This window comes from Myotis lucifugus, unplaced genomic scaffold, assembly GCF_000147115.1.
Source record: "Myotis lucifugus unplaced genomic scaffold, Myoluc2.0 scaffold_6, whole genome shotgun sequence".
In the NCBI taxonomy this organism is placed as follows: domain Eukaryota; kingdom Metazoa; phylum Chordata; class Mammalia; order Chiroptera; family Vespertilionidae; genus Myotis; species Myotis lucifugus.
This window is the reverse complement of record NW_005871054.1, coordinates 7,684,035-7,699,264: the sequence shown is the minus strand read 5'-3', so window position 1 is coordinate 7,699,264 and position 15,230 is coordinate 7,684,035. Positions and strand designations below refer to the sequence as shown.

At 43.6% G+C, this 15,230-nt stretch overlaps 1 protein-coding gene across 1 annotated transcript in view; it reads left to right on the top strand.

Moving 5' to 3' along the window:
• The first annotated feature begins 1,435 nt into the window (after positions 1-1,435).
• SPTBN1 (spectrin beta, non-erythrocytic 1) overlaps positions 1,436-15,230 on the top strand; it is a 124,428-nt gene continuing 110,633 nt past the window's right edge. Inside the window, 1 exon segment of the mRNA XM_023746789.1 lies at positions 1,436-1,630. Within this exon segment, the coding sequence (XP_023602557.1) occupies positions 1,483-1,630 (148 nt within the window). The 5' untranslated portion in view covers positions 1,436-1,482.

Genomic DNA, 15,230 nt, shown 5'->3' with positions numbered 1-15,230 from the left:
TTAACTGAGCCTGTAAGGATTAAGAGCTCATCTTTGACTCCTAGAATGTGTTTTTTCTGCAGCACCAGGATTGATCTTTTTCAAAACATACGTCCCGTGGTGTCAGTTATTAGCTTAAAATCCTGCAGTGCCTTCCATCACACTTAGGTTCACAGAGCCCTTTGTGGTCTGGTCCCACCTACCAGTCCAACCTCATCTCCTTGTGTGTGTCTCCCCCCCCCCCCTCCCCCATGCCCATCAGACAGACTCCAGACACACTGACCCCACCATTCCCCCAGCAAGCCATGCTATTTCCCACCGTAGGGCCTTTACACAAGCTGTTTCTTTGGCCTGGAAGGCTATTCCTTTTGACCTGTTCCTCTTTGAGATCTCAGTTTAAATAAACACCTACTCAGAGGGGCCTTCCCTGACCACCAGATCTAAAATATGTTCTCTCTCTGTCACATCACTCCACTTTTATTTTATTTTCTTTCAACCGTCTTGCCTTTTGTTGTGTGCCTTTTATCTGGCTCCTCCTACCAAGATAAAAGCTTCAGGAGAGCCTGGTCCTTATCTTATTTACTATTATCTCTATTATCTCTAGCTCTGGAACAGGCTGAGCACGTAGTGAGCCTTCAGTGCATTCTGGTTCAGTGACGGAGTAATATCTGCTTTGAAGCTGAATGTATTCCTCTTAATTCTCCGAGGGGACTGTAATATAGTGAAGACGGCAGGGGGCCAAAAGTTGAGCCCTAGGTTCTTGTTCACTATTTATCCTTGTAAAACACTATGGCCTTGGGTGGATCCCTGGGGAGTGGTATTGAGGTTGGTAGTAAGCATTTATAACAACACAGAAATGTAAATAATTGCAGTGGTCACTTATTTATGTGCCTGGTACTGTGCTTGTTGCCATTCACTTAACTACCTCATTTCATCTCGGGCACCAGTGTTCTAACATGAAAATGAGATGTTGAGATGAAATGATCTGTCAGTTCTTTTATAACATTTTGTGAATTTCCAGGAGAAGCTAAATAGTTGTTTATGGTGATGCACGATAGAAATAAATGAGGTCATGCAGAAGCCCCGAGGGGCTGTCCTTCCAGTTCTGATAACACTTTAAAACGGGAAGTTTAAACTTTAGAAAGAAGGATGAAAACTCATCCTTTGTTGGGCATCCATCATCTCACTCAGTCCCCTCAGTAACCTGGAGAGTATCTTCCGTCTTTGGTGGTTGGGGAAACGGAGGCTCAGATGCCAAGTCCCTGGGCCTGGGTCACACACGCGCTGTGAGGCAGTGCGCAAGTTCAAGAGCCGTTTTGATGGACTCCAGAGACCGGTTCTTGGCAGGTGTGAATTATTTTCCCTTCTACTCACCTTTATCCCAGTAGGTTATGTGAGGACTCTGCACCCTTTAGACGACTAATTAGGTTTTTTTTTCCCCGTTTCTTTCCCACAGAACGCGAAGAAGGAGCTGATGTGGAGGAGCAGCTGAGACAGTTCAAGATGACGACCACAGTAGCCACCGACTACGACAACATTGAGATCCAACAGCAGTACAGCGATGTCAACAACCGCTGGGACGTGGACGACTGGGACAACGAGAACAGCTCTGCCCGGCTCTTTGAGCGCTCCCGCATCAAGGCTCTGGCAGGTGAGTCTCCTTCACGCCCATCCCTGAGGCCCGGGATGCATGGCGGTTCCCTTAAAAATCATCCACCCTGTCTCCCTTACAAGATCGGCTCACTGCGACTTAAACATGTCCCACAAGTGCAAGCTGGCCATTTCATAAGGTAACCAGTCCCGTATTTGGAGAACTGTCAATCCCTGAGGCCAACATGATACAGAGCAGGGTGATTTTTATAGCCGTTGAGAAAGAGCGGCCCTGGGATTTTAAGAGTTTGCTTATTTTCAGTGCATCTTATATGTGAAAATAATGGAACATAAATACACAAACTAGCCTGTGTGCTTGGTTGACCTGACCTCTTACAGTAGGCTACTCGATTTTTGAGTGACCCAGGTTAGTTGGTATCACATGCAAGGATGTTGAATATAAAAACCCGTAGCTTAATCTTGTGAGGGCACATTTGATGCTGTGACAGGTAAGTCTGCCACTGATTTACTATACATCCTGACTGAGTGATTTCTCACTCACTCCCTTGCTGCTGTGGAAAACCTAGAACACACTTTCACCGTGGCCCTCATTGGGGTGGGGAGCGTTTTGCCCTGAAAATCTGGAAAGGGTCTGTCACGTGAAAGCTCAGCAGTACCGCACATACGGAAACCAAGGGTCCAAGTGGAGTTTGTGCAGGGCCTCACGTCTGTACTTTGAGATCTCAAATAAAATGGTTTCCAAATGAGAAAAATGGGCTTGTGATTTTTTTTCCTAATGTCTTTCCTTATGACAAGTAAGTAAATCGTCGTCATGACTGAAACAGGTAAGTTTACTGTTAATTGTGACTAGAGCTCACTCTTTTGTTACCTTTACAGTGTAATCTAATTATGAGGCCTGTATAATTTAGAGTTCTCTGGATTGTAAGCAAAAGGAAACCTAACCCAAAGTGGTTTAAATGACAGAGAGAATGTTTTGACCCAATAGTAGACAAATTGGCCTGAAGCAAGACTTTGTCCTGGACTTCAATGGTATGACCAGGACTCGTTTCTTTCTCCCAGTTTTTGGCTTTACTTGCTAGTGTGGGTTGATTCTCAGGCAGGCTCTAGGGACCCTGTAGTCTCAAGATAGCTAGCTGCCCGAGGCCCCAGGACCCAGATCTGTCTGTAAGGACAGGCGGCAGAAGAACAGCACCTCTGCTTCCCCAGAACTCACACCATGGTCCCGGGACCAGTCTCGCTGGCCTGATTGGTGATGGCTTGGGTCATGTGCCTCTACGAGTCTCTCCCACTGCAGTCTGGGACTGACATCAGCTGATCAGGATACACTCCTAGAGTGATGGGGGCTTGAGGGTGGGGTGGGGTGGGGTGGGATGGGGTGGGGAGGGATCAGTCCCACGCAAATAGCTTGGCTAGAAAATTCAAAATATAACAGGAAGGAGGAAGAAAGAAAAGGGCCTTGGGGCGGCAGCCAACTAAAAGCTGTAGGAAAACCATTCAGCTGCCTTCGGATAATTTGCTGCTCGAGTGGCAGTGATGTAAAGATCTTTCCTGAGCTTGCCTGATTTGAGGGCATAAATGAATGATTAACCAGATAGTCACTCTAGAATTAGAGCTTTATCATCTAGCTTATTCATTAACATAGAACCTTATGGAAACCATGATCCTGGCTTATGCTAGTGGTTGATTTGTACTTTGATCTCTTACTTCTTCTCTAATCCTCATTGGAACCTTTAGTTCAGTCTGATGTTGGTGGCCGGTTATCGTTGACCATGAGTCACTTATTTTCTGGTCCCAGGCTATCTATTACCTGTGTATTTACTGGCAAACGGCAGAGCAGTGTCTTGCTCTTTGTATCTATTCTTTCCCACAGGTCCAGAGCTGTCCAGCTGTCCTCAGTGTTGATCAGCTGTCTTTCCATTTCCTGGGAGATCTTTCCGTCTATGTTCTCTATGTCCCTGAACTATTACAGCTATGATAATAATAGTAAGCACTTAATACGGTACTTACTGTGTGTCAGCTGTTCTCAGTGCATTGCATATATTTTTCTTCAAGGCTTTCCCCAGAACAGACTCAAGAAGTGGGGCTCTGGGAGGTACTCTGCCCATGTTTACACCCTTCTCGGCCAGGTACATGTTTGCTTAAGGGTGTCCATTTTTATGAAGGAAGACAAGACTTGCATAGCAACCATGTGAAGGAGATTATTATTATCTACAATGTATGGATGAAGAAACTGAGGCGTAGAGAAATTAAATAGCTTGCTTGCTCAAGGTCATACTGCTGGTAAATAAATGGCTGACGGCAGAATGGCACCAAGTGTACACTATTTTTTTATATTCAGTAAAATACAAAATGAATCAAAGCTCATTGGTGTAGAGTAAGTAATTACCTACTTAGTGGGTAATTCAAACATTGAAAAATTAGGCCCTGGTTGGTGTGGTTCAGTGGTTAGAGTGTTGGTCTTCAAGGGTTCCATTCCTGGTCTGAGTGTGTGTGGGAGGCAACCAGTCATGTGTCTCTCTCACATCAATGTTTTTTTCTCTCTCTCCCTCCCTCTCCCTCTCCCTCTCTTTCCCTCCTTCCATTCTTCATACTCTCCCTCCCTCCCTCCCTTCTACTCTCTCTAAAAATCAATGAAAAAAATATCCTTGGGTGAGGATTAAAAAAAATTTTATTTGAAGGCTAAGGAATGCATCCTGCGATAGAGAAGTAGTCCTGAGTAACCTCAAAACATTATGGAAAAGAAAGTGTGCTGCCTCTCGGTTAAAAATTTTCCTTTCAGTAAATCCAGAAGATATCAGAAAAAACATCTGACTCATCTGTTATCAGAGGAAGTTATCTTTTTATCTCACTTCCCAGTTCTGTGGAACAGCAGGAGTAACACAACAGTCCCACAGTGTCAGACTGGTGGTTCTGGAATGTGAGGGGGCATCAGAACCGTGTGGAGGCCTTGTTAAAGCACAGATTGCCGGGTTCACTCCCAGAGTTTCTGATGCAGGAAGCCCAGGATAGAGCTTGATAATTTGCATTTTTAACAGGTTCCCAGGGGATGCTGAGGTGGCTGTTCCGGGAAATCACATCGGAGGCCCGTATAGAGTATTGATAGTTGCCGGGTCTGCTTCCTTGGGTATCTGAGACCATTTCATCTGGACCCAGCTGAAGTATAGGGCGAACTAAAGTATCACACCCAACAGAGTGACCTTTAGATGGGAGTGGTGTGGAATGCTGGCACTGATTTTAAGACAAGGAAATAAATACCTTCTGTCCCCTCTAGGCAAGTCGTGTATTGATAGGTTTAGGGTGAGGGGGTGCTGTTGTAAGGTTTCTGTTACAAACGGGTGTTCTGAAATGGGAAGGCTTCAGTTGGAGCAGTAGAATTATGAATATCAAGTTTCCTGTCCCTCTAAGATCCTATACAGGCTTAGTCTTCTCTAGACTTCATTCTGAATTCTGAGGTGGTTAACGAAAGACGTTAAGAGGAATTTATCTTTTTACAGTGCAGTGTATCTTGTATTGATCGTGTAACTACCACCTTATCTTGTGTTCTTTACTCAGTGGCTTTAAATGTCAGTATCCCTAAGGAAAAAAAGGTGAGGTAAACCACTTGCTACTTCATTTTCAGGAATTGCTTTTAACTATGGAATAATAAGAAATAAATGTTGTCTTTGTCCCCAGTTCCTGGCACAGTGCTCTTAAAACCCTTGGAATTTTCTTGAGTAGTTTAGTCATAAAGAGCCTCATTCATCACACCTGGATTTATGCTAATGAGGTGATTTAGGGTGAGGACCCCCCCCTCCCCCCACATACACACACATAGCCTTAAGCAGACAGGACTGGTCACTGGAAACACCAAGTGATTAAAAGGTAGGAGTTTTCAGCCCTACCCACCAATCTGCAGGGAAGGTGGGGCTGGAGATTGAGTTTAACCACCGATGGCCAATGATTTCATCAACCATGCCTACATAATAAAATGCCTAAAACCCCTTAAATGTGACCAGGTTTGGGGAGCTTCTGGGTTGGGGGACACATCCGTGTGCTGCTGGGAGGGTGGTGTGCCCTGAGAGGGGTGGAAGCTCTGCCCACTGCCATACCTTGCCCCATGAACCTCTTCCATTTGGCTGTTCCTGAGTTAGACACTTTATCATAAACGGCAGACATAAGTAAAATGTTGTCCTGAGTTTTGTGAGTTGTTTTAGCAAATGATTGAACCTGATGAGGGGTTGTCATGGGAACCCCTGAATTTATAGCCACTCAGTCAGAAGTACAGTGGCCTGGGACTGGGGACCGGCATCAGAAGTGGGATTAGTTTTGTGGGACAGAGCCCTTTCCCTGTGGGGTTCGCCCTAACTCCTGGTTAGCGTCAGGGTTGAATTAATTCCAGGACACCCATCTGGTGTCGGAGTATCAGACTCAGTGAGATATTTCACAGAGAAGGTGGCTTCTCTGGTGTAGTGGATAACATGTCCGTTTTATTTTTTAAATGTAGAAATCAGGCCTGTAATCACTTGTCAAGTGCCAGTTTATCGTCACAAAGATGAAAGAGTCGAGTTGGTTCCCGTCCATTGCCCAGTGAGCGCCGAATCTTTCTATTCTCCTTAAACTTTTTTGCTTGAACATCTGACTCATCTCTCAGTCACTCATCACCCTTCTTCCTGCTCCTTAGTAGTTGGAAACATCACAGGGAAATACCAAGTGGAATCGCAGGGAACTGAACCCTCCCATCTCCATAATCTACCTCGAGCCTCTCCTGGTGAAAACTGAAAACACCAGTTTCTTTTTTTTCCAAGCAGAGAAAAGCTTGATCTGAAAGCATTCCCCTCGTACAAGTTGGGTGAAGAGGGAGCCTCTCAAATTTTCAGCTTGTGAACGTTCAACACTTAGTCGTGCTTCAGGAAAAAATTAGTATCAATATTGACCATGGCCACATGTTCAGACATTTTATATGTACGAGGCTGGTGAGATACATACTTAGGTCTGAACTTGAATGTGCTACCATCTACAGTTTCGAAGGAAGATAAGAAGAGCTTGGGTCCCTCACGTGTGTAGCGTGGAGATCTCAGCATGCTGAGGCAGCCTGGCGGTCGGCAGAGAGCTGCGAAGGGATGTTTATGCATTCTGTAAATGATTTCCCACACCCAGGGGCGGCAGGCCCACATTCCTGACCTCTGACCACATTGCCTCAGTGGTGTCAGACCTGTGGTGATGAGAAAATAAGCTGGACTTTTGGGAAACCGGCATTTTATTTGAAATGAAACGAAAACAAAAAACTTTATTATGCAAAAGGTAAATGATGGGTGTTTATGGTTGTAGGTTATATTTTGTGGAATCAACAGGAATTAGGAGAAGTAGGAAAGGGAGTCTTAAAAAGTGCAACATTTAGCTTGAAAATATTAATAAACTAGAATCAGTAGAATCAATATTTTTTCCATCGACACTCATAAACTGTGAATTTAAAAAGTTGGGAGGATATACACCAAAATATTTAGTGTTTACTTCTGAATAATAAGAAATTTTTATTTCTAAAAAACAGTGGCATATAGAGGTGGTAGGAGAAAGCTTGTGTACAAGTGAGCATTAAAAAACAAAAAAAGAAATTGGCCCTGGCTGGGTGGCTCAGTTGGTTGGAGCGTCACCCGTCCACCAAAAAGTCTGAGGATTTGTTTTCTGGACAGGCACACACCTAGGTTGTGGGTTCAATCCCTGGTTGGGGCGTGTACAGGTGGCAGCCTATCAATGTTTCTCTCTCACATCAATGTTTCTCTCTTTCTCTCTCTCTCTACCTCCATCTTCCCTTCTCTCTAAAGCCAATAAACATATCTTCAGGTGAGGATTTAAGAAAAATAAATTAAATACGAGATTACTTTGGGAGTTGTCACTCATCAACATTTATGAGCTAAAATTTTGAGTATGAGCCTTTCTGCTAAGCTGTGGACATGGCAAAAGACATTGACCTTGAGTTTATATGATTATGGACAAGTGATACCTATAGGAAAATGAGGTAAAAGCACCTAATTGCATCTTTCACATTACATGTATAGAGTAAATAACAATTATTTGTGCCTGTATTTATAGGCCAGACTTCTTTAAACGTGAGCATTTATTGAGTGACCAAGAATTTTGCCGAAACCGGTTTGGCTCAGTGGATAGAGCGTCGGCCTGCGGACTCAAGGGTCCCGGGTTCGATTCCGGTCAAGGGCATGTACCTGGGTTGCGGGCACATCCCCAGTGGGAGATGTGCAGGAGGCAGCTGATCGATGTTTCTCTCTCATCGATGTTTCTAACTCTCTATCTCTCTCCCTTCCCTTCCTCTCTGTAAAAAATCAATAAAATATATTTAAAAAAAAAAAAAAAAGAATTTTGATGGAGCATTTAATCAGCTAAAGCAGTGATTTACTTTATTTTAAAAAAATATATTTTTATTGATTTCAAAGAGGAAGGGAGGGGGAGAGAGAGATAGAAACATCAATGATGAGAGAGAATCATTGATAGGCTGCCACCTGTACACGTGTGGCTGCTTCGTGTGTACCCTCCTGGGGATAGAGCCCCCAACCCTGCATGTGCCCTAACCAGGAATCCAGCCTTTACCTCCTGGTTCATAGGTCAATGCTCAACCTCCAAGCAACACTGGCCAGGCCTGGCTTTAGTTTTTTTATGGTCTCCTATATAACATGGTGGTTTTACTTAGAAACTTTCCAGAATGAAACTGTCAATTCACATCAACCACCCACCCCCTGTCAAAACAAATGTATATAAATGGTATGTTTGACTTTTTTTCTAGTAATAGTACAGAACCAGCTTGCCATTGAATATGTAAAGAGATCTATAAAACATGGTCTGGAGTTGTCTAAGTAGGAAGATAAAACCAATTTACATGAAATATTAACTAAGCATGTATGCAAGTGCCAAGAGAGTACTATAGGCAGTTATGCTCTAGTAATTGAGAGAAAAGTATTGGTCACAAAAGGGAAAAGAATTTTAACTGGATAGGTCAAGTAACATAAAGACCATTGGAACTTGTGGGGGAGGGGGCGGGGAGAGAGAGAGAGACAGACAGACACGGGGACTTGGACTTTGGAACCGCTGTAAACAGCAGAGGCCAGGCTTCAGGTCTGTGAGGACCCCTCTCATTAAAACAGAAAGTCAGCCCAGCTGGCCATTGTGGCTCAGTAGCTGAGCATCAACCTAGGAACCAGGAGGTCACAGTTCGATTCCTGGTCAGGGCATATGCCCAGGTATCAGGCTCTATCCCCAGTAGGGGGGCATGCAGGAGGCAGCTGATCAGTGATTCTCTCTCATCATTGATGTTTCTATCCCTCTCCCTCTCTCCTTTCCTCTCTGAAATCAATAAAAATATATTTAAAACAGAAAGTCAGTTTTCGGCTTCTGAAGATGATATATCACCTCAAGCTTGGACTCATTCCTTGAAAATTAGGCTAGGGCTTTTCGTATTTACACATCTACTGCTCCACAGATGGAACACTTACGCCCCAAGGGAAAGGCTTCTTGCATGAAGGGGTGGATTTCTATAGTAGCATTAACGGGGATTTAATAGCTATCCATTATTTCCCTCATTCACTCTTGAGGCTCTTTCCCTAAATTATGCATTTTTTGGGATTATTTGTGTGCTGGGGTCCAATCCCAGCGGGTCCAGGGGTCCCCAAAGGTGTGGACGGAGTCGGCGAAGAAGGAATGACACGGAGACAGCGATCAGTTGATCAGCAGCCTAGTCAGGACCTCTAGCCAGGATCTCCAGCCAAAGATCAGCTGCCTCCTGCACGCCCCCTACTGGGGATAAACCCCGCAACCCGGCATGTGCCCTTGACTACAATCAGACCCAGGACTTTAACTCCGCAGGCCAGTGCTCTAGCCACTGAGCCAAGCCAGCTAGGGACCTAGTGCATCTTAAATACTCCACCCATTATTATGAAATCTGAATCAGAAAGAGCATTTTATATCAAAGAGGCTTATGAAAGCTATTGAGTGGAAAGCCTGTTTAGGTTGTTAAATGTAGTCCCAGATTATATCATCAATTTATTTTCTATGCACATATGACTTCAATAGTTCTCTGACCATAGGAAGCAGGCATCTTTTCTTTCTCTTTTGGATATAGTTTTCTTCCCTTCCCTGTCTCCTTACTGCAGTCAGTGACCTCATCCCCACTTTTGAAATCAGCTTGGATTCCTGCTACTGTTGTTACATTCCTCCAGTTCTCTTCACACCTCCGCAGTGGCTGAAATCCCTCCTTGGGTGAGGCCCGTGAACCTGCCTACTATTCTCTCCTTCATTAAACCTCCTTCTTGCCCTCAGTCTTCTAGAGCCAAGTTCCACTCCTCAGTCACCTCAGAAAACTTCTCTTGACTCACCCTTGGCCTCTGTCTTAACTCCTCTTCCCACCCGACCAGAATAATCTCCTTAAGTTAGTCTTTCCTGAGGACCTCCAATCACCACTTCTATGAGAAAATCCCATAACTGTAATGGTTGACTTGTGATTGAACTTAGGAAGATAACCTCTCTCTTGTTGGGGACTGCTTGGGTAAGCAAAAGAGGAAAAACTGAAGATTTTTCTCCTCTCTTGTTGTTTTCCTGGCCTTGAGTGCCTGTGTGTGTGTGTGTGTGTGTGTGTGTGTGTGTCCATCTGTCTCTTACATAATTTACATACCATAAGATTTACTTCATAAAGTATACAATTGAGTGGATCTGAATATACTCAGAGAGTTGTGCAGTCACCACTAATTCCAAACATTTTTATCACTTCCAAAAGAAATCCCATACCCATTAGTCATCCCATGCCTATATGCATTTTCACCTCCCGCTAGCCCCAGGCAACCGCTAATATACTTTCTGACTTTGGATTTGCCTATTCTGGACATTTCATGTAAATAGAATCATACAATAGCTTGTCTTTTGTGACTTGTTTCTTTCACTTAGTAAAATGTTTGTTTTTAATCTTCACCCAAGGACATGCTTTTATTGATTTTAGAGGGAGAGGGAGGGAGGGAAGAGGAGGAGGAGGAGGAGGGGAGAGTTGCCTCCCACACGTGCTCTAACTAGTGATCGAACCCACAACCCGGGCATGTGCCCTGACCAGGAATTGAACCTGTGACTTTTTGGTGTACAGGACGATGCTCCTACCAACTGAACCACACTGGCCAGGGCAATCAAATATTTTTAAGGTTCATCCAGGTTGTAGCATATATGAGTACCTCACTTCTCCCTCTGCTCTCTTATATAAATAATAGTGGTAGGTTAGAGAAAAATAACAGAAAATTCTGTGAACACTACCATCATCATGATACTATGATGTTGATTTGGCAGTTGTCTGGGAACAGATGGCAGGTCCCTTGTAGGCATCTGAAAGTACTGTAGACTTAGGAACTAGTTCATTTACCCAGATACGATCATCAAAAAACCCTACTGGTGGTGGGTGTTTGGTATCTCATATGGTCACATTTATTGCCTTCACTACAGTTTAACTCTTTGGCCAATTATCTACCAAAGTGGACCTGTGAGCAGGTACCAACAAAATATAATTTATGTACAGGGAACTTATAAAGTCCTATGCACTTAAAAAATAAAACATGTCATAATAAGAACAGTGAAGTGGGGTGTGCAGGGATGTAAGAACTGGGAACCACGTGGAGCTGTACCCGAAAAAGGGGGTGGGGTGCTGGGCAGATGACAAGAATTAACAATAAATGTTCACGACACATTTTCAGGTGGATTGATGTTTTTGATTCAGACATAAAACTATTTTATAAAATGGCAAGGTGATGTTCACCATTGACTAATTGCTTCCTTTAAAAGAAGCAACCAAGCCCTGGCCAGCTTGGCTCAGTGGATAGAGCGTCAGCCTGCGGACTGAAGGGTCCCAGGTTCGATTCCCGCCAAGGGCACATACCTGGGTTGCAGGCTTGATCCCCAGTAGGGGGCGTGCAGGAGGCAGCCGATCAATGATTCTCTCTCATCATTGATGTTTCTATCTCTCTCTCCTCCCTTCCTCTCTGAAATCAATAAAGAAATATATTTAAAAAAAGAAGCAACCAATCATGTCCAACTCCCTTTGAGATCTTCGAAAAAACAGTTAACAAAGGGAAATAAACATTGGCATCTCAGTCTTTGGAATATGCCTCTAATAAGATATTTAGTTTATACCTAAGTTGTTGACTCATGAATTTGCTTGGCCATTTTGTGACTTGGAAGCAGTCTGTCCCATTTCTTCTCGGAGCCTCAGGGACCAGCACCCTTTTTAGAGTGGGACAGGTAATACAGGGTCATTCCAAATTGTTTATGATGACATAAGTACCATGTTAGTGTGTTCCTTACCCACATGTAATCTATTTGGGGGAAATACACTGTGTGTATAAAACAAGCAATGAATGAGACAGTATTACATAAAAGTGTGGTGATACTTCTCAAAGACCCGGATCTTAGCCATATTATTCTCTGGTTGATAAACATGTCCATTTTCTACAGTTAAGTAACCTTTAAGGGAATTTGCTGAGCTCTGAGTTTTGACCTCTTTCCTGTGAATTTTCAGAGCCCTCAGGCAGTGACAAAATTGGATGATGGGCGATGTTATTGGGTGAGGCTGATACAAATTTTGCCACACAGGTTTAAATTTCTGCAGACTCCTTCGATTTGTTGAACATGGATGTGAAATTGCTTTATTAGCCACATGTTTGTGTCTGTAGGCATCTTCAGAAACAGATGGACTGGAGTCAGGGAGACACTGTGCCATTTGCCAGGTCCCCAGGCCCTCCCTGCACTGCTTGTTACTTACTGGCTTGCCTGTAAATCTTCAGGAAACCCAGGCCCCTCTGCTGTCTCTAGCCTGAGCCACCCCCCCACCCCCATCTGCTCCATGGAGCCATCTCACATTAACATTTCAAGAAACTTATTTGGCCTTTACTATTCTGTATCCTATTTCCTTGAGTCTTATTAGTTTCCTGTGTGTGCTCAAGGTGGGTGTTTCCATATTTTCTCTCTAGCTGATGGCTGAACTCCTTGAAGACAGTGACAATGAGTAATCTTTCTTTCAGCATTTCCTACAGCACCTCCCCTCAGCCTGAAAGCAGTTAGTATTTTAACATTGTATATTGCCATGCAATGCATTACAAAAAAGAAAAAATCCAAACACTACAGAAGTGGACAGTGAATGTTGCCCCTTCTCCAAACCCACCCCATCCCTAAAGATAACTCCTTTTAAAAGTTTGATACATATCTTTTGAGATATTTTCTGTGTACATTATTGAAAACACTTTTTCCCCCTCCAATAATGAAGAGGAGCAGGACAGGTTTATTAGTAGAACCTGGAGTTTAACCTTCCTTCCACTGAAGAGCATATTTTTGTCTTAGGTTTTCATTCTTGCAGTTTCTGATCTCCCTCCTACAATGTTAACTTAATGCTTTTGTAAGTGTGGGACATGGTAAGCCCATGCAAACCAGGACACCGCAGATGGGACATTCCTCATGCTGTCCTCTCAGTTTGGTCCCAGCCTCCTTCTGTGCTGTGTCTGCCCCTAAGGTTTTACCCTTTTTGGTCAAAAGAGCTATAAAGACTTGTTTAATTGTCCGCTCTTTCTTCAACTCTCTGCAGTGATTCTGGGCCTCTTCCCTCTTCTCCTCCCATGGATCCTACCAGTATACTAGAATAAATGCTTTTGGGGGAAGGGGCCGTCTCTAACGGGGCACCCACTCCGAGGTCAGCCTGTGTTTTCCTGTGTGCCATCTTTAGCCTCGAGTGGATGCCAGCAGTTGGCATTTGATAATATACAAATTTATAAAGATGGCGACAGTTTTCCTCCTGGAATCCTGTTTTGTGACTTCAAGGACATAGGGTATTTGGTGAATGTGGCGGCCAACCGTGACAGGGAATGGAATGCTGTAATTGTAGTATATGGTTCTTAGAATACTTCCATTTTCCTACAACAGCTACTGGCCATTCATCCGTCTCTCAGGCTAGGCTATAAACAGGCTAGAGTGCTGTTGTCATTTTAACTGATGTGTAATTTAAGCCTTTTCTCCTGTGGTTAACAGCAATAAAAACAATCTAGTAACTTCTTGAGTCTACAGGGCCATTGCCGTGTCGTTTAGCCATCTTGGCCCAGTGGGTCAGCTTTCACCTTTTTCTCTAGCCAGGGATATATGGCTTTGACAGTTCGTGGATGGATAGTCCCAAAGCTGTTTTATATTCTGATTTTGGAGAAGCACATTTGCAGGCCAAGTCTGTTAAGCCTTTATGTGTCTCTACACAAAATTTTATACCTGGTTGCACTGCAAAGGATTAGTGTGCGTCTGCCCTGCACACACCCTCCGTGGAATTGTCTCCAAGCATTTGCAGGAAGGCCAGTGTTAGGGATGCTTGTAAATAATGTAGAGGTATTCAAGACTGCCTTGAGAAATTCAGGATGGAGGGAGGCAAGGTTGGAGGACACACTTGATACTAATTCGAAACCCAACTCGGGCACTGAATTAACAGGTGTGCTTGTGCGGCTTTCTTTGTGCACGTAATGAGCCATCATCTTCAGACATGTCCACATGCAGGTCTTTTTTTTTTTTTTTTTTTAACTCCTTTACGTTTAGGGAGCCATTTTAATTGGCACACCCAACACCATTATTGTCTAAATTGAATTTTATCATGGAGGATAAAGTTTCTAATGTTTTAAAAAACTGGAGGACTTCAGAGTAATTGTGTTGATCTAATCTATAACTGACCTAAGATTTTAAAAGAAAAATTTTGAGCACAGCATTAGTAAGAAGTACTAGTATAGTTTGCATGGCAACCTAGTTCATATATACATTTATGTGTATGGGATAGTTATGTGTGTATCCACTCGCATTTAAATGTCACAAAATAGTGTTTACTTGTAGTACATGAAATGCTCTGATATTTTCTATTCTGTTCCATCTATTTACTTATTTATTTCTATTTTTAAAAATATATTTTTACTTATTTTAGAGAGGAAGGGAGAGAGAGAATGAAACATCAATGATGAGAGAGAATCACTGATTGGCTGCCTCCTCCATGCCCCCCACCCGGGATAGAACCCGCAACCTGGGCATGTGCCCCGACCAGGAATTGAACCATGACCTCCTGGTTCATAGGTTGACGTTCAACCACTGAGTCACGCCAGCCGGGCCTCGAGTTAGATTTTATAACTAATAGTGTTGGAAAACCCTGTGGTAGCAGGTACATTTACAAGTGCATCTAAGTAGTCTCTCTTTTTTAAGCTTTGTGAATCATGATTATTAGAGTGAGGTGATACTTGATTTTTCTTGTTTCATTCATTTATTAGTGAATGAAGGCATGAAAGATTTACTGAGTGCCTACTAAGTGCCAGGCACTGTGATTAGCATTAGAAATACAGAGCTAGGGGTGAGGTGAGAGCAAGTCTGTGGTCGGCAGAAGAGATTTATCCTTCTCACGGGAGAGAGGCAGTGTCGGTAGATGGGATGGGATTTTAGGCTGAGCAAGCGGTGCCGTGGGTGGTGTGATGGTGCCTGGCTTTCTCGGGGAGCCCCGTGCACGAGTGCAGAGAGCTCAGTGTAGAACTGTTAAGAGTGGACAAGGAGGGCCTTGAATGCCATACCAGTGAGTTTAGCTTTTATATTTTCGGCCAGTGATTTTCAACATTTGGCACAGG